This window comes from Acipenser ruthenus, chromosome 5 (genome assembly GCF_902713425.1).
Source record: "Acipenser ruthenus chromosome 5, fAciRut3.2 maternal haplotype, whole genome shotgun sequence".
NCBI lineage: Eukaryota > Metazoa > Chordata > Actinopteri > Acipenseriformes > Acipenseridae > Acipenser > Acipenser ruthenus.
Window position 1 is genome coordinate 15,400,119 of NC_081193.1, and position 26,353 is coordinate 15,426,471.

The 26,353-nt window shown below is 37.1% G+C and overlaps 1 protein-coding gene across 1 annotated transcript; it reads right to left on the bottom strand.

Moving 5' to 3' along the window:
* Positions 1–35: 35 nt before the first annotated feature.
* Positions 36–26,285, bottom strand: LOC117402708 (trifunctional enzyme subunit alpha, mitochondrial-like). Its single transcript, XM_034004100.3, has 20 exons — positions 26,135–26,285; positions 20,457–20,498; positions 20,291–20,361; positions 19,734–19,867; positions 18,375–18,513; positions 17,828–17,947; positions 17,596–17,698; positions 17,214–17,336; positions 15,997–16,115; positions 15,404–15,460; positions 13,061–13,170; positions 12,490–12,624; positions 11,402–11,573; positions 9,651–9,737; positions 9,276–9,416; positions 7,225–7,293; positions 2,255–2,450; positions 2,001–2,115; positions 732–877; positions 36–519 (listed from the first exon to the last, which is right to left on the bottom strand). The coding sequence occupies exons 1-20, from the start codon at positions 26,202–26,204 to the stop codon at positions 374–376; spliced, it is 2,295 nt and encodes a 764-aa protein (XP_033859991.3). The 5' UTR covers positions 26,205–26,285; the 3' UTR covers positions 36–373.
* Between the last annotated feature and the right edge of the window lie 68 nt (positions 26,286–26,353).

A 26,353-nucleotide genomic window follows, 5' to 3' on the forward strand; every position in this document is an offset into this window, starting at 1 on the left:
GTTGGTCTTAAAAAATAAATAAAAACAAGCAGGAGTCCAAAACTGTTTAGTTTTATTGTTAAGATGGTTTACAATGAAACACTGCTTTGCAATGGCATTTTTAACTCTGCAAAAAGCACAGAAATAAGTGCCTGAGTTGTCTGCATTTCTAAGGCACCATGGGAAGAAGATTTAGGTTAGTTAATCACTATTGTTAATTTTTCAAACAAAAAAATTATATAAAAATGGTTGCATTTACATTGTTTAAGGTTGCCTAGACTTATCTATTGTGATGTCCACCACATTCATTATTTTTCAATGGCAAAGCTACTACCCCCCCCCCGCCCCCCACCTTTGAATAAAGAGACATTATCAACCAATCTCTCTCTCTGGTTTACTTGTGAAATTTCTTGCTGGCATCCTTGGCATGGTCAACCAGCAACTGGCACGGTGTGAACTGATTACCATAGACATGTTCATACTTCCTCATCTTCTCAACAAGTTTATCTGCTCCATAAGAGTCAACAAATCTGAAAGGACCTAAAAAAAAAAAACACACACACGAGATACATTATAAACCGAGATGAAGGGCAGGGGATTAATACTCAAGGAAACATCTCAGAAACATGTAAAGTGGACAGAAAAAACAACCGTCAAGCTTATAAAATGAATGACAAGAGACATACGTGCCAGCAAAAGCACAACTACACTTCTGTCAGTTGTGTCTAGATAGTGTGTCCTAAAGTTCTTACCTCCTAGACATGGTGGGAATCCCAAGCCAAAGACTGCCCCAATATCTCCTTCAACTGGGTTACTAAGAATTCCTTCCTGCAGGCACATCACTGCCTCATTCACAAACCTGGACACCAGGCGATACTGGACATCACTGTCTTTGGCTCTGAAAAAATATCAGGACAGTTTTTGCAACAATCTACATATTCCAGCTTCATTTCATTTCTTTGTTTTACCTTATTAATTATGGCACAACACATTTTAAATAGTTCACCAGAACAAAGACAATTTCAACAACACTCCTTACCCAATTTATGGGTCTATACAACTATGGGTCTATAGAGTTTGGAACTCTAAATTTAGTTAAATTCCATGTTACGGGGATGTTAACAAGGGAAAGCCTACCGAGTTTAAAACAAACAAACAAACAAACAAACAAAAAAAACACAATATTTAGGGCATGTTCCAATATAATACAGACATTGTTGAATCCCAATCCCAATTCAGAATACTATAAAAGGCAGGATTAAAAATAAACGCTTTGATATTTGCCTTATGTATGGATATAAAAAAAAAAAAAGTGCTTAACCCTTTGCGGTCCATTTATTCAGAGTGTCTCAGGTGCGCCAGGTCCAATTTATTTTCACACGCTCAGTTTATTTTAGAAACGCTGTTTAGAAGTATTTTTTTTTCACAGTAAAACAGGTTTAAAAGGCACTGTATATCAACAGGACACTCGGTACTGCATCTCCAGCCCCACCCCACCCCTTGTTCGCTGTATTAATCCTCTTCATAGTAGTGCATACCGATAAATCATCTCCTGATCACTCGTTTTATCACCAAACTCCTCAATAATGCGATCCAAGTCATTATTTTATTACTATAACATCTAAAAAAGCTCTGCAAATGTCTGGGATATTCTTTGAGAGTGCTGGATGCAGAAGCAGCTATCTTGTTTGTTTATGTCCGTGTTATCTATGTGGTGCCGGGGCTATCTGTATTCCTCAGATACACCCCTTTTTTTTTTGGCTTCTCTCAGCTCCTATCGGTCTCACTCGGCCATTGAACGGTTTTCTCGTCTTTTTCCGGAGAAAAAACGACTAGAGACCTGCTTTTTATGTCTTTTTGATGATGTCGGACAGGGTCCGACATTGGACCAGAATGGGAAAATTGCAATGGTCGGACCAGGTCCGACATAGGACCGCAATAAAGTCATTCAAACAAGTGTACTGATCACCATAGACACAGTCTCCAATCACATTACAGGGATCTCTACAAGCATCACTTACACGTCAGGATTTACTGGAATCTTAAACTTCTGCAAAATCTCCTCAACTCCTGGATTCACATTTTTGTTTTTTGTGCCTTCTTGATAGACGTAGCACCCTTTCCCAGATTTGCGGCCTGCAACCCAAAAGAAATTTAATATAAAACCTGTAATAACCTGATGTTAAATTTGTCCAACTTTGGTTATGGCTTTTTTTTTTTTTTTTTTTAAATGTATTTATTTTTTATTTAATTTTAAATTTTAAAATATATGTACCTTTGAATCCTTTTGCTACCATGGTTTTCAGTACTTCAACATTGCCTCCACCAAATCGGGAGCCAAATGCTTTTCCCAAGTCCTCTGCTACATGAGCAGCAACATCGATTCCTACTTCATCAGCAAGAGTGGCAGCGCCAACAGGGAACCCAAAGCCAGTTGTGAGGGCATCCAGTTTCTTAGGGTCGACACCTTCCTACATAAAACACAGAGCATTTTGCTTTTAATTCACAGGGTGTCTGCTGGGCTGTGAGGATAGAGCAGAGGAAGCAGAAATGAGCTGTTAGTAAAAGGGGCAGAGCGAGTGATGCTCAGCCAAGGATAGAGGCTTGATCCCGTAACTCGGCTTTGATGGGCCAGATAGAGCCCCGCTTAAATTAGGATAGAAAGAGATCCCGACCGATGATCTCTCCTTTTGCCGAGGATGGAGCTTGGTCAAAGGTAGCGCTCCTGAGGATCTGAAAACATATAAAAGTTGCTCTGCTCGGCAGAGGCGCCTCTCCTAATAGTGGAACTCCTGAACTCATAATCAAGACAGATTTCCAGTCTCGTAGCACGTCTCTCACCATGTATTAAAGTTTGTAGTATTTGAAAAGGATGAGATGACATACAACTAGATTGCTGAAGTCAAGCGGAAATGGCTGCCACGATCAGAGTACTGGAGGCAAGCTGGAGCGTTGGAAGCTCTGGAGGAGGAGGACAGTTACAGGTTTAAGCGGTAAACTAAAGCAACTTTTGCCTGCTGCAACAGTAAGCAGCTCTGAAGAGGGAGCCAAGATATATATTTTTTTTAATTTAATGTTTGCCAATTTTTATTGTTTTCTCCCCAATTTAGTAATGTCCAATTATTTTTTAAGTCTCAGTCCACTGCTACCACCCCTGCGCTGACTCGGGAGCGGCGAAGATGAGCACACGCTCTCCTCGGAAGCATGTGCTGTCAGCTTTTCTACACACAACGCAGCCCTGGGCAACTTACAGGCAAGCCTGCAGGCACCCAGCCAGACTACAGGGGTCGCTGGTGCGCGGTGAGCCAAGGACACCCTGGCCGACCTAGCCCTCCCTCCCCCTGGGCAGCGCTTGGCCAAATGGAGCGCTGCCCCCTGGAAGCTCCCGTCCTCGGTCGGCAAAGGAATAGCCTGGACTCGAACTCAAGACGTCCAGACTATAGGGCACATTCTGCACTCCACGCGGAGTGCCTTTACTGGATGTGCCACTCGGGAGCCCAGGGAGCTGAGATCTGCTGTAGTGAGGAGCGTTTAAGAGTAGAGGGCAGGATCTGCTGAGCATGGCAGAGTTCTGAGGAAGTAAACAATGGAGTGCTGTCAGTAGTGTGCAGTGGCCCAGCTGTAGAAAAAAAAGAGATCTGCTGAAGCAGTTATATGTACTAGTGAATGGTGAACTGCCATCGGTACTGTGCAGTGGCCTACTGTAGAACGCAGAGATCAGCTGAATGTGAATATTGGACGAGTGTTAAGGCGGTTTAGATGGAGCCGAAGATAGGGCTGGCTTCGGGCAGCGATGAAAAATGCGAAGATCTGAGGCCGCTGCATAACCTGAGGATGAAGAATGCATTGCTCTGAAGCTGCTGTGAAACCTATTGATTTGATTAGGAGCAGTCTACGAGTGTATTGATCATTGCAGGGTAGGAGGGAGCCATGATTGAAACGTTGGTATTAGTAGGACATGGTTTCCGTAGCCGACATGTGTCTCACATCGAATGAAATATTAACTTCTGAAGTAAAATTGATCCTGGATTTGAAAACACATGACTTACGCAGTGAAAGAGGACCCACTAAAATGTAAAGAACTTGTGGTGTTATACTGCCCTCTAGAGGCTATGATTAGAATAAAACCGTTGACTTTAGAAAGTGATGCAGGGTAGAATATTTGATTATTGTGATTAACAGCCCTTGTGATTGGAATGTTTATCCCAAATGCTCTGATGCTGTATCACGATTGTATTTTTGGACAAAGGGAGGTAGAGAATGGGCTGTGAACGCACCAATGCCTTCGAGCTCTGCTTGTGAACCACTGAAAATGCAGTTAAGAGGACTACATCCGGGAAGACTGATCGACAAAATGGTTATCTGCTGCCGAGGTGGTGGCGGCTTTAGCGGAGAATGTTTTATAGTATCGTACCCCCGTATCCAACAGAGCTCGATAATGTACAATAAATATTGATCCGGCTCTTGACGGCGGTGTGGAACTTAATGTCGCGTGACTTGAGTGTAACATGGATATCTTTACCGTCGATTATTTATTTGGTAAAAGACCAGAAAGTTATTATTTAAACTATGTTTCCAGTTGGAGGAAACGGATATCTCCTATTATTTGCTTTCGAATGTTTAGAGAGGGTGTGATGCCTAATGGTAGAGACTGAATGAGAACCGGATGCAATTACTGATGCTAAATTGTACTCGGCCTATGCTTGATGATTTTTTGCAGTGTGAGACGGACTGTTGGGATAGGCAGCAAGATAGGGGAAAAAACTGCCAATAAAAACGAAAGTAATACTAGATCCCACTAATGTATGATTTAATTGTGCATAGAGCCAGATGGAGATAGTCTCTTGCGTGTGCGATGAAAGCAAGGATCCAGTCTTGATTGAACGGATAGGAAGAAAACAGTTTTGAGCACAGAAGACTGATAGCAGTTACAGCCTGTGGTGCAAGACAACCTTGTGGATGGAACGCCTGCAATGGGACTGGGGCTGCTACTGCGATGAGCTCGCAGAATCTGGGGATTCTTAAAACCCCTGAATCCTAGAAATGAGGCGTCTGTGAAAAGAGACGAGTCATGGGGGGATGGAGATGTAGTCTTCATAGAATAGTGAAAGCCCGTTCAAGTTATGATTTAATAATGCACACATTTTAATGTCCTTCCAGGATTGCGCAGATATGCTTTTCTAAGCTTCCTGGCTTGATGCTGTAGAAAGGAGCGAGGAGACGTGAAATGAAGGCTCTACCCTGGGGGGGTGATGCGAATTGTGTAATTGAAATGGCCCAGTAAGAACAGCAGGTCCTTTTTTTTTTTTTTTTAGAAATTAAGGATCCGAGGTTGCCGAGTGCAAGTCATTGCGAACGTGCGATGATACATTATGAAAATATCTTTAGTTCAGTAGCAGTGAAACTGGAAGTGTACAGGATGGGAAAATCCAGTACGAATAGCAGTGTGAAGCCTGTTTCCAAAATAAACTTGACAAAACAACAAATTAGCCATATCTTTTAGTACTAACAGCAGTCTTAAATTAGAACTGCACTTGAAAATGTTCTTCTAGAAAATAAATTAATGAGCTGGAAAACAGCTTTGAGAATCTAGCCCTTAAATGTTGCAAAAGTATCGAAAGTATAAGCCTTATGTGGTCGCTGGACTTGATTTCTCACTACCGGAGCATGCTGTGGACCCTTGAGGGAGCTGATACCAGGCTCTAAGTAGGAACCTCAGCTGTGGAGATCGAAAGTGTTGAACCGAGACGGCCGCCATGATTGGAGTGGCGAATACTGGGCTTGATAGAGCTTGCTGCAGTGCTGGAAGCGACCTGTTTGTCTACAGTGAAGGGGTGAATGAGGGACTTCATGTCATCGAAAATGTTGTTTATGAAGCTGAAGGGTGGGATCTGTTTCGGCCGCGCTCCTGGTTGCTGTGCTGGGAGGAGACGAGTGACCATGACTGGAGAGGAGGGCGGTGCTGCTGCCTGTCCTGAAGCTCTGAGAAGCAGGCAGCATGCTGTAGCGGATATAAAAAGGTACAATAAATATTGAACAACATACTATCGCTTCCAGCTGGAATTTTGATATTGTTGTCGTGCAGGGTTTTTTTTTTTTTTTTTTTAAGTTAGGCGAGAGGCCAATCCTTGTAAAATAGCTGTTCTGGAGGCTGAGCCTGCTGGCGGAGGCATTTTGATCTCCGTAATGCCGGGGTAGCGGGTCTGCTGCATTAGAAGTAGACGGTACCGAGTTTCCAATGGAGAATAAATGAGATATTGTTGAGGAGAATCCAGCAGGGAGGTTTCCTGATCTGAATTGGAGTCAGTTCATGCTGAAAATTAAGAGTTTTAAATTTTGCGCAGAGAATGGATCGCAGCGTATGCAAGAAAGCGAAACGCTAGACAGAGAAGGAGTGTGAGATTGGGTTTTAAAATAGGAGGTTAATGATGATAGACATTAATGAATTAATCAGCCCAGCTACCACCCCACTGAATTTCACCCTAAGGCTAACATTTAAAAACAAATACAAAACAAGGGTATACAAAATTATATATATATGTTTTTTTCTTTTTTATTTAGTGTGTCCAATTATAATTTCCCCCCCACGATTCTCCCAATTTGGAATGCCCAATTGCTTTTCTCCTCACCGCATCAATTCGCCACATGGCTCAGGAGACCCGAAGACTCAGTGGATGTCCTCCAATCCCACGACCAAGCTAGCTTCCTTTTTCACCCAGGAACTTGAGAGCAGATGTCAGCGAGCTACCGACCTTTGGAGGACAGCTGCAGGTGTCCGCTCTGAGCTCACTGGGCGCTTGGCCAGCAGGGTTCGCTGTAGAGCGATGAGGAGGAACAGTCCCTGCAGGCTTTACCTCCCTAACCCATGGGAGCACCAAAACCAATGTGACGCTCCCTTCGGAGTCCCCAGTGAAGACCTGCCTACTTGCAAAGCCAGGAAGCTAACCTGAAAGGTTTATTTTTTCAATAAAATACTAGACCCTGGGAAATGGCTTATCAACATCAGACAACAAATGTCTCCAACAGGTGTCTGTATTACCAGTAGAATACTTCTGCGAAATACCTTCTTGTAACAATTTGGGCGATCAGCACAGTTTCCCAAAGATCAATCAGTTGAGATCGGCCACAAAATTAAGTGTCCATGACTTACAATGCACACAGTTTACAGCAATTTACACCATCCCTATACCTCTATAGCTCTGGGGATAAAGGTTAAAAGCAATACAAATCTGAATTAACACAAACCTGCAGGGCTCTAACAGCTTCAGCCAACATAGGAGCTAAACATCTGGTTGTATAAAAGCCAGGACCATCCTGAGAAAAACAAAACAAAAAACAGGTTTGTTAGAAATTACAGTACACAATTACACAGGAGCAGGGATCAAAATATAACATATTTAAATGATTTTAAATACTTTCAAAACCCTTATTTGGGATATGATGATGAAATACTAAACCAAAATGCCCTGTGTTTACTGATTTAAGTATTAAAGGAATCCTGCTTAACCCTAGAACCGCCAAGGTAGTCATTTTGACGGCTTATTACAATACATGCTTTTATTGTTAATATAACAAACAATACACTATTTCTATATGTATATACAAGACAGTTTGTTCTCTACCTTCACTGAGTTTACAGCTATATGTATTTGATATAATACTGCTCTTGAAGTCTAGATGTGTTATCTAAATATCTATTGTAATCCTATCAATTCCTTGGAGAACTGCCGTCCAGCTGTCTACGTGAGCATATATAGTCTGCTGTCTTATATTACTATTACAAGAATTTAGAGAAATCTTGAGATTTTGGAACTACAGATATTTGCCTTGGCATCAGAAATTTGGAACGACTTCATTGAAAACAGCACTGCCTGCTTCAAGCTAAATGTAAAACATTACATGGACAAGCAGCTGTTTCTGACAAAAGCACGGTGTCGCTGGACACAATACATGTCAAACAAACGGGATCAAGTTTTGGCTGGCAGCAGTCCCTACCCCCTACCTGTGCAAAGATGGAACTGGTCAAAGACTGGGTGACAATGTGGTACTTAGGCTGATGTAACTGTACTTAGGAAAAGGGATAAATGTTACCAATGACGATTTTTTTATTTCACTGTAAATTAGCAAAACAGTGAGAAAAAAAAAAAAACAGCCTGGTTGGAACAGTAAAACAAAGTGAAGAGAGTTTCCACCATCTGCACAAAACTTAGTACCCAGTGAAAGCAAATCACCGGTGTCCAGGTGCTGTATTTTACTGGACATGGCAGCCATCAGTTCCTTTGTTTTGTACAAGGAATGCACCGGGGAAAATATCAGTAGGAGAGATTTCAACTTGATGCTAGCCACAGAACTTTGGCAGAAACATTTTGATCAGAAAACTGTAAAGCGGCAGGGAAACACAGCACAACCTGGATACAGTGTGCATCAAGTGACACACGCAACAGAAAACAATGCCAGGTAACTAAATGCAATAAAAATAAAACTTATGAAATCTGTGCCCAGTGTGAAAGAGCAGTATGTGGTAAATGCACATCACAAGTTAAGCCTGGTTAGTTTTGTAAATTACTTGCTTTTACAATTTTGCATGTACATATAGCAGTTTACACAATATCTTCTTTTGAAATGTTAATTTTATTTTCATTTTTTCACATCATGCATTATATGCGCTAATTTTGAAAATAAAGCCTTTTATGATTATTTTTTAATTGAAATACGGTGCTTCCGCTATGCAAATGTTAGATATGATGTTCATAAATAAAACTTTTGAGTTCTATCTGATAGCTTGTGTTTCATGTTCTTATCGAAGGTGTTTAAAAATGAACCGTCAAAACGACTACTGTCGGCGGTTCTAGGTAGTATCATAAACCCGGCGGTTCTAGTGTTAAGATCATTCGGTCTCTTCATGGTCATTCCAATATGACCAATTAAGAATCTTAATTTGGACTTCTATTGCTTTATTACTATATTACACTGACCAGCATGCAGATGTATGTTGTCATGCTGTAGAAGCTGTGGGAAACTATTCAGCTATAAATCATGGGAAACCAGAAGTATTCTCTCAGTGATTTCCCCCAAGAGGCATGATGGTGGCTTCCCATACAGAAAACCACCAACACCAGAAACCACAACACTGCTCTAAAAATCAAAAGAAACCCTCAACACTGGACAAGACCATTGTTTTCACTCAAATTATGCCCCAGAAGCTATGCATTGTAGGTTGCGGTAGCAGGTTACAGTGCTTCTAGCATATCCCACTTTAAATTCAAATTTAAAATATACATTGCTGTGTCTCTTACCCCCACCACAATGATGACTTTTCCTTGTTTGAGGCCGACAGCCACAGCAGAGGCAGTTGTGTCTTTGGACGTTTTGTCTGTGGTGATGATTTCCAGAAGCTGCATTTTGTCTACTGGAGAGAAGTAGTGCATCCCAATTACCTGGGGAAATAAACAATACAGCCATGTTAGTTAAAATTCAATACGCAAGTAACAGGTCTGATTTAGGTGAAAAAATGATGAAAGTGCGAGTGCTAAATAAAACAACAAAAATACCCTGTAACGCCGGAAAATATTAAACTCTTATTTACTAAAATGTAAGCAACAAGTTCAAATAAAAATTGTACTTTTTAAATCTAGTTTAGCAAACTCTGAATTGAAAGAATAGTAACTTACTTTGTCTGGTCTTTTGCTGACAGAAGCAATGTCTTTGATGGGCAGAGCAGATGTGTTGGTGGCAAAAACACAATGAGGGGGAATAACCTGTAGAAGTGCATAATATATATATATTAGACAAAAGTAAGACATCACTGTTCTTATTCCGTCATGATTTCTTCAAATATGCATTACTGTTAACTGACAAACATAAAAAGTATATTTAAATCCATATTTAATCAATGTTTCATTTAGACAAGAGAAGTGTGCAGTTGACATTTTTGTATCCTCCACTTTTTACTTAAATTAAGATTGTACGAGAGGTATTACATGTGAATGAAGAACTCATTAAGTCAGTTAGTTTAGGTCAGTGAAATTATCATCAAGCTGCATTCAACTGTGACATTGCTCAAATGTATTTTTTTAGAACAGTAAAACTATTCTTTCAAAATGCTGGGAATTCTAGTAAAACTATCCTTTCAAAATGCTGGGAATTCTAGTAAAACTATCCTTTCAAAATGCTGGGAATTCAAAATTTCCATAATTACACCCATCAGTCTTAACTTAAATATCTTGGTATTCCAGAGTGGATAATATCCCCTTAGGGGTGCTAGATTGTGTTTAATATATCAAACATTTAAACTTTTAAAAAAATTGAACGTTTTCAAAAAAAAAAAAGAACCCAACAACACACCAAGTGCCATTACTGATTTATAAACAAATGGCTTCTTTTAAAAAAAAATTTTTTTTTTTTTTTTATATATATAAATTAGCACATATATGTCTATTAATAGGGCTTCTGATTTTCAGTGTTTCACCTCCGCTTTAAAAAAATGCAACGATACCTGTTAAGCCATTCGTGTATCTCAAGCACAACTGAGAATGGTGTTAATAGTAACATTTATTTAATTTATGGGTTTTAAAGTATGTCCAGCAGAAAATATTTTATTTTTCATTATAGCTTTAATAAATATTGGTCACTTATCATCTTCATTGTATGTTCGGCTTGTAAATGAAAAATGAAGGCTTGGCCGATTTAAAAGCCCAATAAGCCATTTCACAGAAAGAAACGTAAATTAAATCAATTTTACTATCAACACATGTCTCAGTTGTGATTGAGACGAATGGCTTAACATGTATCAGTTGTGATTGAGACGAATGGCTTAACATGTATCAGTTGAATTCTTAAAAGGGAGGGTCAAAGTCAAAAAAAGTCTCCCTCGGTAGGGTGCAAACTAGGGAAAAAAAAAAAAAAAAAAAAAAAGAAAAACATGCCACACGGCATTCTGTCATCTGGCTCAACAAAAGACAGCCTACATTTTACCTTTTTGGTCTCCCTTTATCTCAATATGTCCAGACAGAGCTTCACTTATTTTGAGCGCCCGAAGACGACATTGCTAGTCACGTGAACAAAAGCATGCTGGACACTGGGAGGTGAATATCCCTTGACAATGATGCCACGTGACAAAAGGTAGGAAGTAGACAATGAAAAAAAACTCTGGAGTAGCTGTTATTTACAGACACCCTCTTGTTCTTAATATTTGACAAAGTTTAAAATGATTAAGCAAAATTTAAAAAAGTTTGACAATTTACTAATGTTTACTCTACATATCACCTAGTCAAAATATGTTCTACTAATGCCCATTTTACCCAACTTTCTTATTTGTTAATGCAATGGTGGCTACTAAAACATCTGGTGTGGAACCAGTATGGAAGTTTTTAGATTTTAAAATAGATTCATAAGTGTACCACATTAAAAATAAAAAAATTACCGCTTCAACTTCTTGAATGACTTTGTGTTTTATATGGATGTCTTCGAACACAGCCTCAATAACCATGTCTGCCTTATTAAAACCACTGTAATCAAGTTGTCCGGTAAGGTTTGAGAAAATACTGTCTCTCTCAAAGGAAGTGATACTTCTCTTCTTAGTTTTATCATTCAACCTGGGAAGACAAAATATTTTGCATCTGAAAAAACACACAAAGAGCCTGATTCGCATGGAACTAAAAATCACCAGATAAACAGGTGGTTTTGGAATTTAACAGCAGTGAAACTTAGTCCCGTGCGAACCGTCCATTTCTTTTTATCCCAGATAATTCTCAGGAGGTGCTCCGATTTTTTTATTACAGGACATCAGGACCTTCTGTAAAATTTCTAACTCAAATCGTCCTGTGTCTTTTTACTCCTGCGGAATTGACCATATTAGTTATGACAGAATTGATACAGCATTTTCAGGGTATTGGCCTCTAAGCAATACCAGCCTTTACCATACACCATAATATAAATATTAAAATTAGCATGATCTGTCCTGAGATTCTACAGTAAAACGCAACTACTGAGCATAACCAAACTGGGGACTGGGCGAAAATACAATACATAATGGTAGACTGAAATTGATGCTTTGAATGGTGCATTTGAAGGTATGGAAATACCACTCAGGGACTAAATGGTTATACTAGCCTTTGGGAAAAAAAGTTACAGCAAAATTAGTTATTTGAACCCAGTTCACGGTTTACAAATCATGCACAGAAGTGCCTTCTCTGGCCACAACATTGCATTTCATTTTGAATTTACCGACTTTTCTTGATGAAAACGAATCCACATCTGGGAGGTTACTAGATGTAACTCTGAAAATGCAAATCATGCTTAGGGCTAATTCGCTTAGCTGTTAGAATCATTCTTCACTATTTTTTGTGAATGTTTATTCTTTTTTAATACAGTAAATACTTTGTGTCAGTTTTGCCAAGAGTAAAAAGGGGGGAAAAAATAATCATAAGAAACTGCTGTTGTGCACCAAATGCCACCTGCTGGGTTAAAAAAAAAAAAAAAAAAAAACCACATAAATGTCTGCTCACATACCCTTTATAGATCTGCTGTTGGCCTCTGCTCAAGCCTTGCTCTGTAGTATCTTTCAGAATGGTGTGCAAGCCCTTGTCAACAGAGACTTGAGCAATACCAGCTCCCATCAGACCTGCGCCCAAAATGGCCAGTCTCCTTTAAATGGAGAAAAGAATTGAATACAAACCAAAAGAGAATTAATTAAAATGCATGGGTATAATTTAAATAATGTGAATTTAAAACTTTGTATGGTTTCTGAAGTACTTTATAAATGTTTCGAAAAAAAGGCCACCATTTCCAAGATGCTACTGTAAAAAATAGTTTTTAGTGAATTTTTATAGGAAGAGTCAACAAAACACCTGGTCCTGGGGGAGCATCCAACTGAAAAATGCTTGGTCCTGAAAGGGTTAAGTGCATTTCCAACTTGCTTTAAAATGTAGTGCATTACCACCACCTAGTGGAATTTTCCAGTAACCTCATACTGCATCTACAGTTTCTAAACTGTTCATGATGTTAATGATACTTTTCGTATAGGAGTTTATTTACACTGAACTGGTATCTTGAAGTACTCACTGCTTTAAAGGATACTTACTGAACCTCTTTCTGTGGAGTTCCAAATTTGTTTTTCTTGCATGCTACTTGACCATGGTAGAGGCCAATAAGGGCTTTGGATTCTCTGGTCATGGCGAGTTCACCAAATTTCTGCATTGAAATTAGAAATACACACTTTAATAGGAGAGAAAATAAAACACAACACATATATATACACTATTTCAAAGAGCAAACAAATACTGTATATATATTGCAAAAAAAAATAAAAATACATTAAAGAAAACTGCTACAATAGGTATTAGAACCTTTAACAACGGACAATCCCTTCAGAATTAAAATCAGTTAAATGTGTAGTTTTTGAAACATTTTGTACCCTTTACTAAAACTACTGTAAAACAGGAAATGTCTGTGGCAACTTCATTTTGCAGATGCCCAAAAAGTGACATGTACTGCAACAAATCTTTGCACTCACAGCAATACATATACTAATTGTAGTAATTACTCTAATTTTGCAGCATGTATATATTGAAGACTTTTATTAAAAGTTAAAATTATTTTGCCAGCAAACTTCTTACCAGCAAACACTGTTTTACAGTAACCGTTAGTTTGAAAAGGACACAATCTCCAAGACAGTCTATTGGTGGGATCAACATGGAGGGGAGCACAACTCTACATGTATCTTTCTGCATGAATCATTAGTTACTATATTAAAAAAAAAAAAAACCTTTAACACTACTTTTATTATCCAAAGAGCCCACAACATAATTCAAGATGCTTGTAAAAATCAACACCTGTCCCTGCTTGGGCAATTATTGTGCAATGCCAACACTTTTTTTTAACCTCTTGTGAAATCAAGGTTTCATGAACTCCACTAACTTTTCCAGTTGCCAGTCATATTTATTAAACTATTAATAGTCCCTCCAAGATTCCGCGATCGTGGAAAAAAAAAAAAAAATCACGGAATTGCTCTCTCCGGCAGAATTTTCAATTTTTTGCAAGAAAAAAAACACACACCTCAAACATTTGCTCCCTACTATCACTGTCACTAGAGTGCGAACACGCTATTTATAAAGTGAGAAATGTGACGGGGTTTCAGTGCAAGCTTTAGTTCAGCCATGGAGAGATTCCTAAGGCCACCGGTGAGCTTTGGAAACAAATCTAAAATTAGCATACGATATAACGCCAAAAGATACAAGTCCAGTATTTCTAATAACTCGCTGTCATAGCTTCTGGTAAAACGGCAGAAGACCGTGACAATGACCATGGATAGACAAACAGTGGCTACTGAAGAATGAAATTATAATAATAATAATAATAATAATAATAATAATTATTATTATTATTATTATTATTATTAATTCATAGTTTAGTCGCAAGTTCAAAGCAAAGCGTTGTTCTGTTACTCCTACGTGAAAGGTCAGAGAAAAACAATTAGGACCTTGCTTATACTCCCTATGTTGCAGGTCCTGAAAGATGTCATTCTAATAATATATGGAAATACGCAAGGTTTTTGTACTTGGTGTACCAACATGAATGCTAAACAAAAGGAAGGGGGCGATGAACTATGTTAGCTATTATCCGATTACTTGGGATGACTTAACATTTTGTGAAAATCCTTTTTTTTTTTTTTTTTTTTTTAATTGTTACTTTCCCGTTTGTTTTGTGGTATGTGATGGTAGCACTTTCACATTGTGGCATTGGTCAAAGAAACAAAAATGCTAGTTTATCAGACAATCCAAGCGCTTGGGCACAGCTTCCAAACTATTTCTATGTTGTCTTGATGTGGATACATTTTAAAAATACATTTGGTGAACACGTTTCTAAAAATATTTGTACAAAAATTCTCCAAGCCTAGTACACATTTGTAAAAAGTGCATTTGTAAAATGTACCAATGCTAATTTGAATCCCAGTGCACAACTACAATCTTATCGTACTAGGCAAATGTTATTATTACTAATGTGATTAAATACAGGTCATATGTTTTGGCCATACCTGTATTTTATTTTAAGAATTAAGTTTTATGTACATTAAAAAAAATGGCATCCAATAGTCAGTGCTGTAAGAGTTTTTAAAAAATGTTAACTCTTTGCTTTATTGTATGTGTTTTCTTTCTTCTTTGATTTCCATCAAATATGGCAAACTTGTTTGTTATGGGATTTTTTTTGCAGATTTTAGTAATGTGATTTAATAAAAAGAAAAAAATGAATTTAATTAACTGTTACTTACTTTTTCTTATTTATTTATACCATTAACACTGTTTTTCATTAAAAAGTCATTGCTGCAGAATTTTGCAGATTTTAGAAAAAATTACCGCAGAATTCTGTGGGGACTATATTAAGTCTACAATAATATCAAGCAGATGTCTAGGCTAAGATTAGTTACCTGTGATTCAGCCAAATAGCCAGCATCCGATCCCTGTTCAATCCCAGTCTGTACAACCTGAGGACAATAAACAAATTATTGCTTGTTAATGTCAAGATCTGTTTGCTTAAATGTTGATTTTGGTGATTAAGCCAAATCTTCGTAGAAGCGACCATGTACAAATAAATGAATCCTTCCCCACAGATAATGAAAGAAACACCATAGATCACTGCCACACGGCTCTTGGCATAACGTCATCAGCAACGTCTGTTAGCAGCAGTAAAAGGAATGATCAAACGTTAACAGTTCAGGACATATCTTCATACATTGTATTGGTTCCTCCAGTGTATGTAGTGCAGGTCACCTACCAACAGCAGTTTTGAACCATGACTGATGGTTGTTGAGTGAGCCTTTGAATTGAATGCAGCTCAAATCACTATGTATGTAAATTATTTGTGCAGTTTTGGTCATTGACACACACCAGGTGTATGTGTGAGAAGGAAAGAGCCCACAGCAGTATTCGAAGTAAAATGCAAAGAAGATTTTATGGTTAATATTGAATGCATCTTAACCCTCTCCCCCCCTCTTCATGCAGTAGAAGGAACTATTCTTACCTCAATAATTTTCAAGGGAGCAGGGTATAGTCCTTTGGTCTGTTTCATAACTTTCGTCTGTACAGTATTGTATATCTGCTTCCTTACAAATGGAATACCCATGACATAGTCTGTTAACCCTGCAGAAGAGAAATCAAGACAACTCTTGTTTTAAAAAAAGAATAAAAAAATAGTAATCTATGTATGCATGCATGTTAATAGTTTCTCCTAATTGCAGGATGTTATTTCCGATGGATTAGGGGCTTGCGAAGCAAGAGTGCCCACTTTAAATCTTCGACATTCTTCTTCTTCGGCACGCTACTCCTCTTACACCGTTTAAGCTACAAACGCCGTTCAAACTTTAAAACGTGTAGACCTGTCTGGAATAGTGTGCTTGTATACAACTTTTTGATATCTTTTATACTTTTTAAACTATTAAGATTTTTGTCCTTTTTTTGTCCATCTTCATTCACTTTAATGGGACTTTTTTCGACATTCTAAAGCTCCCCATTGTTTAAAAACTCCCAGACTTCCAACATTCTATTTACTGTAAACGATGTAACTTTTGACAAATCAGCTACTTTGACCACTTTCCCAACAAGTAAGACAAAAAGTTAGAGCATATGGAAGCTGTACCAATCAAGAGGTACAGCTGTTTTAGTAACCGCATCAACTAAATTCTCTAACTTTTTGTAAACTGAAATTTTGACCACTTGCCCAACAAGCTAGACAAAAAGTTAGAGGGTATGACATCTTCCTCTACTTCTCTGCTATTCAACTATGAAATCAAAACAGAAATAACTTTTACCAATCAAGAGGTACACCTGTTTTAGTAACCGCACCAACTCAATTCTCTAACTTTTTATAAACTGACATTTTGACCACTTTCCCAACAAGCTAGACAACTACTTAGAACAAATGAAATCTTCCTCTACTTCTCAGCTATTCAAATATGAAATCAAAACAGTCTACCAATCAAGAGGTACAGCTGTTTTAGTAACCGCATCAACTTCTTTCAGTAGGCTACTTCCCACTGTTGAATTAACTGTCATAGAACTTTGAGAAATTTCAAATTATAGCACATTCTAAACAAGACAATTAGTAAAGAATGTGACTTTTGACACAAATCAGCTACTTTGACCACTTTCCCAATAAAGCAAGCCCCACAACTTTACTTGTAAAGTTACCATCTAGTTAAGTTTAAAATTTGTCTTGCACTATACAATTAAACCACCTACTCTGCATTAAACCCTTTTCCTTCTTGAGAGAGATTTTCTTATTGGCTATTCCTTTAGCACATTCAACTGCAACCTCTTCAAGGTATTCCATAGTTCTCTCCTCTGGACCCTTCAAACCAGGACCTTAAAAAACAAACAGATACATAGTGAACATGAATATCTAGAAGACAATAAACATGGACGATAGCCTTTAGGTCCTACAGTATGAAATGTATTTAAAAAACACAACTAACCCTGCTTATTGATTTAATGGAACATGTCACAATATGTAAAAGTGATACAGTATTAACTTTACAAATAGACTCAATCACTCATGATCGCAACAGAGTGCATTCTTTCACTGCCCCACCTCGTAGCACATACAGATACTTCAGTCACTTACCTAGTGGGTCAACAAGCTGATCAACAAGACCCATCTTTTTGGCTTTATCTGCACGGATATTCCTGCCTGTCAACGTCATGTCAAAGGCAGAGGGAATGCCAACCTGAACCGAAAGAAATATGTATATTTTTAGTTTGTTATTTCAATGAAAAAAAAGAGAACAAAAATCCCAATTCTATTACAACATTACACCCTTTAACATGGAGGACACGTACAGAAAAACAATACATACCATTTTTGGTAGTCTCTGGGTGCCACCAGCTCCAGGAAGTAAACCCAGCATGACTTCAGGTGTACCCAGAACGGTTTTCTTGTTCTTTGTTGCTACTCTGTATTGGCAGGCAATTGCAACCTAAACAATAAACAGCAATGTCCATCAATAAGGATGCTGAAATATTCGTAGCATGGTATGTGGACAACAGGCTTGAGTCATGGCAAAACAAGAAGAGGGGGAGGTGGGAGACAGAAAAATTCTACATCGTCTTTCAGTTAAAGTCTAACAGAGATAATACAATATTTATCCTAGTCTGTTGTATGCTACAAGTCAAAATGTGAATGTACAGTTTACTACAGGTTGGATTCACCCTTTTTTCATGAAACACAGCTGAGTTTACATTCAAATAATAAGATCTACCACATGTCAATGCAGTATTAATGGTTTCAGGAATATATAGAATGTACCAATTATTGTCTGAAAGAGTTCCTTGTTCTTGATGTTTTTAAAGTCAAGTAAGAAAAGTAGGCCTAGGCAACCCAAGATAGTGTACTTCACACTGTACCTCCAAGCCTCCTCCCAAACAGGAGCCATTAATAGCAGCTACAATGGGTATGGGGGATTGTTCAATCTTCTGCAACATCCTCTGTCCTTCTTGAGAAAGGCTGGTCACTTCTGCAGCAGTACTGCAAGCTTCAATCATGCTGGTAGGGAACCATTAAGAAAAACAATTTGCTTTACTCTACTCAAACTTCCACTGTAGACACCATTTTAGCAATGTACAAAGCAGTAATAAAAATACCGTATTTACTTGATTTTAAGTCACTTTTGTGGCCAAAATAAAAGTTCAAATCTGGGGGGAGTGACTTGGACTCGAGGTTTTTAGTTAGGGTACCAATTTACATTTGCGCATGTCAATTATTCTGATGCGCTTGAACAAGACCAACTGTACACAGTAGTGCCCACTACAGTATCAGCAAACTTCATGAACATTTCTTAATGCAGCTTTTAAAAGAAAAGTAATTTTGTTTGCTGAAGAAAAGAGAAATTGAGGCATCAGAGATGTGTCAGAAGATGGAGACGCAATCGAAAGGCTATGTAATACTAGAATATTACCAGTATAGTACTGGAAATGATCAACACGGGTCCGGCTTCAAAATGAACAATCATTTATTTATATATCTTTCTTTCTCTATCTGGAGGAGCACAAGAAACAGGAACACTAAGGTATGTACTGCTTAATGGTGGATTCTCCATCGCTTTCTGATTCTCTAACTTACTCAGTTATTATGGTCTGTGCCTGGTTTAACTATGGGAACCCCACTAGTGTAAACTCCAAAGTCCTAACTCAAACCTAAAATGAACTACACATTTCTGTCTTGCACTAATTTTGCTTGTGAACATGACAGAGTCAAGTTGGCCAAATTAAACAAACGAGGACAATAAAGCAGACTGAAATAAAGTTCAAGGTAATTTACCCTTTCCCAGCTACCATAAACTGCAATGACTGTCGTTAAATACTGAAAGTACTGTACATATTTTCTTTTCCCATTTGCATTTGTATTATAGTAGGTGACGTACTCTGATGCTTTAATGTACAGTAATAGTGTTCCCTGCTGGCACCTAGAAATTAAAAAGTAATTTAACCGTTAATTATTGTGTTTTTTTCATGAAGAGTTAAATGTAACTTGCATTCAGGTTTTTTTTTTGTGTATTTGGGGGTGCAACTTGAATTCAGGGGCGACTTAAATGCGAGTAAACACGGTATACGATTTACTTTAAATATATGTTAGGATCCCAAGTAGAAATATGACCCCATCAGCTTATCAATTAAAATAATTCACCTAGTCATATTTCAACTTGGGATCCCAACAAACAATTGTCATTTTTTGGCTTACAATCTTAGTAAATAAATGGTACTGACTTGATATCTGCCCCGGCAATGAAGCAGCCCGGTTTTGAGGAGATTAAGACGGCACTCTTGACAGCACCATTGGCCCAGACTTCACTCATTACTTGAGTAAACTCAGACTGGAGTTGTCGGGACAAAGTGTTTACCTGCAAAATACACATGCCGAAAAAACCCAAATATAAACATTAGGGAAAGATCTAGAACAAAATGACGCATACATTTACACTGCCACAGTTGTGTACCAAAATGAATCTCTCAAAATGTGTCGTCTGTATCACGGGGAAACATAATTCACATAACCACAGTACTGCAGACAAATTGGGTCAAAGGTCATCGTCAAGTTCACTGGACACATTTAGGATGCAAATATGTCTGTTAGTTGGACTTCTTTTCTGTCAAATGTTGCATTTTTTTAAAACAAGCAAACAGATAAACATGATTGATAATGTACGCTAACTGACGGGGATGAATAAAATTAGTATTTTGTGCTTGTTTTTTGTGCTTGATTTTTATTTTGGATATTATAAACCACAAAGTTTTTAACGGTACACAAAGCTATATTGTCTTACCTTGGAGTTAGGGCTGTTAAACCGTACAACTGCCACATCACCATTGACCTCATAGCTGACATGAGTTCGAGCTAAGAGACAGAGACAAAGATAAACACATTTACATGTCGAATTCTGTTTTGTAAAATATGCTATACCTATGCAAAATAATGACAAATGCGCTTACCTAGCATAGCAGAATAAACTGTGAAATTACGGCATGTGTAACCTGGAGGAAACAAAAACAATTATAAAATTATTTTTAAAATACTGACTTTATGCACACAACATGTAGGCCTAAAATGTGACAAAGGTCACAAACCAAACTACTGAAATGACAGTAGAAAATGCAGGTTGTCTATTTGCCCAGCACTAAATGCTCCAGGTACTGAATGGTTGTAGAGAATAATATCTTACGGACCGATGGAATTCTACAATTTGATAGTGTCTACTAAATCCTAAAGTTAGGATTAAGTTATGGTTATATAGTATTGGAATGAAGAACATTTGCCAGCAATATTACTTCCAAGTAAGACCTCTGATTCAAAACTGCCAACAATATCTTCAGCATTTCACAACTGATGATTCTGTAACAAACATACTAGCAACTTAAAGTTTTCAAAATATATAACAGCCAGTGCCAGTAAAACACGCTGTCTCGTTGCAGCGCAGAACAAATGCAATGGAAAACGTAATATGAGATTCACTTATTGTTGAACTTTGACACAGATGTCTTGTATACTTCATAGTTAGACTGCTTGGCGGAAACAACCTTTGCCCTGCATTTTAGCATGTTACACTATTGGAATGTAATGCACAATGCCAGCAGACAAGATTAGGATAAGTAATAATAAAAACATTAAACAAATACTCCTGTATGAGGGCTGTCAAGTGATTAAATCACAATTACTCTTGAGAATTGTTTTTTTATATCTCTGTTAATCTTGGTTTTAAATCACACATTTAATGGATACAATTACTGCATCCACCTCATTTAAGATTGTTTTGTTACTGATGCTATTATCATCATCATCATCATCATCATCATATTCCAAAACGCAACCCAGCATAAAAACCATTCCTTTTTCTGGATCCTATTTGTTGGTCCCTCTTTATAGTGTAATACAGTATTTATTTACAATGCAGCATTTGCTGTTAAATTGTTTGAACTAACTGCTAAATCACAATAGTCAGTTTATTACTCACTTCACAGCATTTAAAATGATCAGTTTCCTTTACTCAAACTGATGTTTTTCATTGCCGTTTAAATAATAATAAATAAATAAATAAAACAAATCATTCACTGAGTAACGGTTATATCCTCCATAATTGTAAATAATATTGTTTAAAATAAATGTGGTTATTGAAATAAATTAAAGCTATAATGTTAACAGGTCTGCTCAGCAGTTGGTAGCTATCGACTTTGCAACAGCACTAGTTATTGTATCGTGCTTAGCTTGATTCATGGGTTTGCAGTGATCCTGCATTTCTAAAAGAGTACTCTGTTGAAATTAACAGGTTTCATTTGTTGTTGTATTGTTGTTGTCTGTAGCAGAAGAACTACCAGAAAGCGTATTTTGAGAAGTGAAAGCATGTTTAGCAGCACGCAGGTGGTACAGAGACTAGATGCACTTCTGTGATACTTTGACAGTAGGTACAAGTAACCCTCTTTCTATCCAATGAACTAGAGCTGTAACGAAGGATACATTTTGACCTTCAAAGGTTCAGAACACATTACCAAAATTAACCTAGTACTAATGTGCATAATTTACCAGCAACGTCACCCTAGCTACTACTCTATATTTGATAGAAAATCCTGTTATGTTACATGTAATCCATATAAATGGAATCAAACATTAACATAGTTTATATATGGGTCATTCTACAGAAAGGGGCCAAATAGGAGTTCCAACCAAAATTAAATAAGAAAAAAAATCTTATCTACATATAACATAACTCAGCTGAGCTGAAATTAATGTATTTAATATTTATTAAAAAATGTTTTAGCACATAAATCTGTCATTACCGTAACACAACTAAAAACTGTTGTATAAAGAGAAATATATAAAATCGATTAGGCATTATAACATTACAGATCAGTGAAAATATTTATTTCATTTTTCAAAAGAAACTTTGATTTTCATATTTATTGACTAATAAAATTAAAGTTAAACTTAGTTTTGGCACTTATCAGGTTTTGTACTGCTATTTTTAATTTAAAAAATATGTTTTTTTTTAAAAATATTAACCCCTTAACCCTTTGCTAATATAACTTACTCCTGCCAATGCTGCTGCAGTTTTATTCACTAAAATAACTTGTTACAGTAATGACATTACAGTTATGGTAATAACAGCTTGTTACAGTAATGACATTACAGTTACGGTAATAACAGCTTGTTACAGTAATGACATTACAGTTATGGTAATAACAGCTTGTTACAGTAATGACACAAAGATTTAAACAGTGATTTAAAATAAATATGTAAAGAAATAAACCATTTATAAATGACACATATTCCAAAATAGGTTTTACTGGAAATTGTAAAACTTTAAAACATAGGGGCTGATGCAAGGATAGGCGTAGTGCAAACAATTGTGGATGCCAAAGTCCAAATATATGTCAGAGGAAGAACAGCAAAGTCCTCTTGGCACACGGAAAATAATTTTTTTTTTTTTGGTCGTTGTTGTCATGGTGTGGTGTACGACACATTCGCTTGTCGCATCACGTCTTGTGTGTAGAGGCCTTTACTCAAAAAAAAAAAAAAAATCCAGTAAAGCATTAGGCTATGCACTGCCTGGCCACTTTGTGTGCATTTCTACCATGTTAGATTGGTGGGGTTGAGGCCTTTATTGATCATTGCACCTTGCACAACCCCCTTACTGACTAAATATCTTGGCATTGTTAAATAGAGCAAAATATTTACATTCTATATTAATTATTATTATTATTATTATTATTATTATTATTATTATTATTATTATTAATAATAAGGACATATTTCAATCACAAGGCCATCTTACAAGGGAATATGTACCCCAAAATATTGTAATGACCTGTGCCCTTGATGATAAAGCAGAAGACTGAGAGTGTTGCCAGGTGCAATTAATCAATTTATTAATCGAAATAACACAGTCCTGTTCCGGCCAAGACCACGCCACAAAAACAATACCCTAACTCCTTCCTTCACCCACTGACTCCCGCTTTCACTTTCTCGAGCTCTCGGCCCATGTCACTCCCAGGCTTCAGTCTCTCACAGGCCCAGTCTCACTGGCTCTCTGTCACTTCTGACTGCTCGGTTCCTCCAGACGTTCAGTGCTCGAACCTTTCATGGTAATGACAATTTTAAGCCTTTTTATGAATTCATAAAAATCTGAGGCCTACACAATCTGACCTTGCCTAACTTTGAACATATAAATTATGAAATAATTCTAACCTATAATCATTTCGTAAAACATTTAAATGATAGCAAAACAGCATGTAGGGTAATACGCATAATAAACCTAATCAATGATTTTCAGACACCTGAAGTGATTTTTTTTAAAATAAATGTCTGAAACTGATCTAATCACCATGTGGCCAGGTTGGAAATGATACAATCTCTTTTCATGATCACATGCTCAAAGGGATGGCCTATGGTATATTTTCACTAGGGGGCAATACACTGTCTGTTACGGTAATGACATTGAAAACTGGAGACAGGTTTTCAATGACTGTAGAAAAACATACCAAAAATATTTTAAAATACTAGTTCAACAGTGTACTATGGTAAAACATTCCTTTTTAAGTTATTGTCATGTTTTAAAATGATTCCATAAAATACATTTGTTTTGATGAGAAAGTATAAGAGCTGGAAGTGGGGACACTGAACATATATATATATATATATATATATATATATATATATATAAAAAATAAAATCACCCTTAAATGTTAATATTGCATAAAAATAATTATGCATATTTACTAAATGTTAATGAAATCAGCTAAAGAAATAAATGTATATTGCACCCGACAATATATATTAGATTTAAATACACTACTTTGAGGTGGGGACTCAATTTGTCCCATTTCTGTAGAAGGACACAAATAAGTTATATAGAACAGTAATCATGTACTTATCATTTAAATAAAAATAAAAATACACCTTGTTTATGTAAATGCAATTGTTGCTGCTTGCGATACTCATACACAAACAGTAGTGTTGGACGATAATGCAATTTTCTGTTATCTACCATCAGCTGTAACATTTCTTGTTATTGCTAACTTGTTTATAAAATAAAAAAATAAAACAATATTTCAAAAAAATGCTTTCCAGTTCATACAAGTTCTAATTGCGATTCAAAGATCTCAGCTGTTACTAACAGTTTCACATTCCAAACACAGACCGCATGTTACTGTAAAAATAGTAGGGTTGCAACCTTTATAAAATAATGACTCATTAATACTTACACTTAACTTCTTTTTTTTTTTTTTTTTTTGCACAATGCAGGGTACCCCGATGTATCTTTATAACATGTATTCCCCTGGTCCCACCCAGTTTGTTTGCTCTGCTACATAATGCAGTTCAGTGACTCTTTATATTCAAACGATGACTACACTCATTCAATCCGGGCACCATATTATATTTATATATATATATATATATATATATATATATATATATATATATATATATATATATATATATATAAAATGGGCATTCAATAATGATTACAAAATATGCTTTTTCACACCTAAAAATACTCTCTCTTGACTTATGCAATTTAACATAACATTATCTTTTATACCTCTGAGACAACTGGTCACTGTCAAGTACTGCAAACACGTGGAACATTCTACAATTCTGCATTGGCTTCATTTGACCATAATATTTTAACAGCTAGGATTGCTACCAATGTTCAAGGCCATCTGTGGAGGGCAAACTACCCAGTGAGTTGATTAGTCAAATCACTTAATCCTATTTTGGTCACTTCCAACCCTATTAAAATAGAGGTCAATCTGTTCATTTTGTACAAATAAACATCACTATTATTTCCATCAGCAAGTAGCAAACGATCTGGGGTTAAAGTTTGAGAAAAGAATATTCAACATAAGAACAACCACCTAAAAAAACAACCTTGCAATAAAGTCCCAAAACATTAGCTTGCAAATGTAGTATTCTATAGATTGCAGCCTCACATTTCTATTCCACCAAGTGGAGACAACGAAGATCAGACAGAGGTGACCCTTGAAAGAGACAAAGATGCATCAGCAGAAGGGCATGAAGTTCACCTCGTGGGGGGTAATAACTTCAACTGAATATACGCAATGCATTTTATACTAGCTGCATTTATTAACTGTGAATTTCATAAAAACCTACAGGCGGCAGCATAGCCAGATGTCCAAAACATCTCTCTCAAGTCTTATCAGACCCAAGTACGGAAAATAAGTCCATATTTAACGTATCAAAACAACTGGAGAATCAAGCAGAACTGCAGTGGAAATTATTAAGTTACCACCTGTCTGGATGAACGAATACTAGTGACTTGTTCCATCAGGGTCTGCATGCATGTATATGTGGTATTCTCTCTGGCCTCGCAGGGTTCGAAGTAGTCATATTACTAAACCAAATACTAAACACACACATGAAATGTTTTTGTTTGTTTGTTTGTTTGTTTATGTGTTTGTTTTTAGTTTTATAATTTAAATATAGTGTGGAAATGACTTTCACATTAAGTAGGTGAAAGGTGATGTTACAAGCCTCTGCTGTGTCGCACTCGCTGACATTCAAGTCCCCAGTGCAAGCTCACGATCGAAAATGTAATTTAAAACCAAGGAAGGCACCCCCGCGCAAACAGACCATTGTCACAGACATCGCTAGTTACCTGTAAAAAGTGAGTATCTTGTTGTAGATGAAAACCTGGAGAGAACTCCTGCAGCCCGAACACTTGCCATCTTGGGAGGTCAAGTAAAAAGCAGAGTGAGAAAGCAAAGACAAATTGGGCCTATTTACATTTATGTGAACAGGAATATCTACTGCTAGTGCCTGATGAAAATAAAAGCACAATACTCCACACAAATGAGGTGGAGCTAGTGAAACATAA

Excerpts from the sequence above, each read along its gene's own strand:
- LOC117402708 (XM_034004100.3), bottom strand. The coding sequence starts at position 26,204 with ATGGCAAGTGTTCGGGCTGCAGGAGTTCTCTCCAGGTTTTCATCTACA. Across the intron at positions 17,337-17,595 it reads TCAGCTTGTTGACCCACTAG|GTCCTGGTTTGAAGGGTCCA; the intron begins GTAAGTGACTGA and ends TTGTTTTTTAAG. Across the intron at positions 9,738-11,401 it reads TCATTCAAGAAGTTGAAGCG|GTTATTCCCCCTCATTGTGT; the intron begins GTAATTTTTTTA and ends GCACTTCTACAG.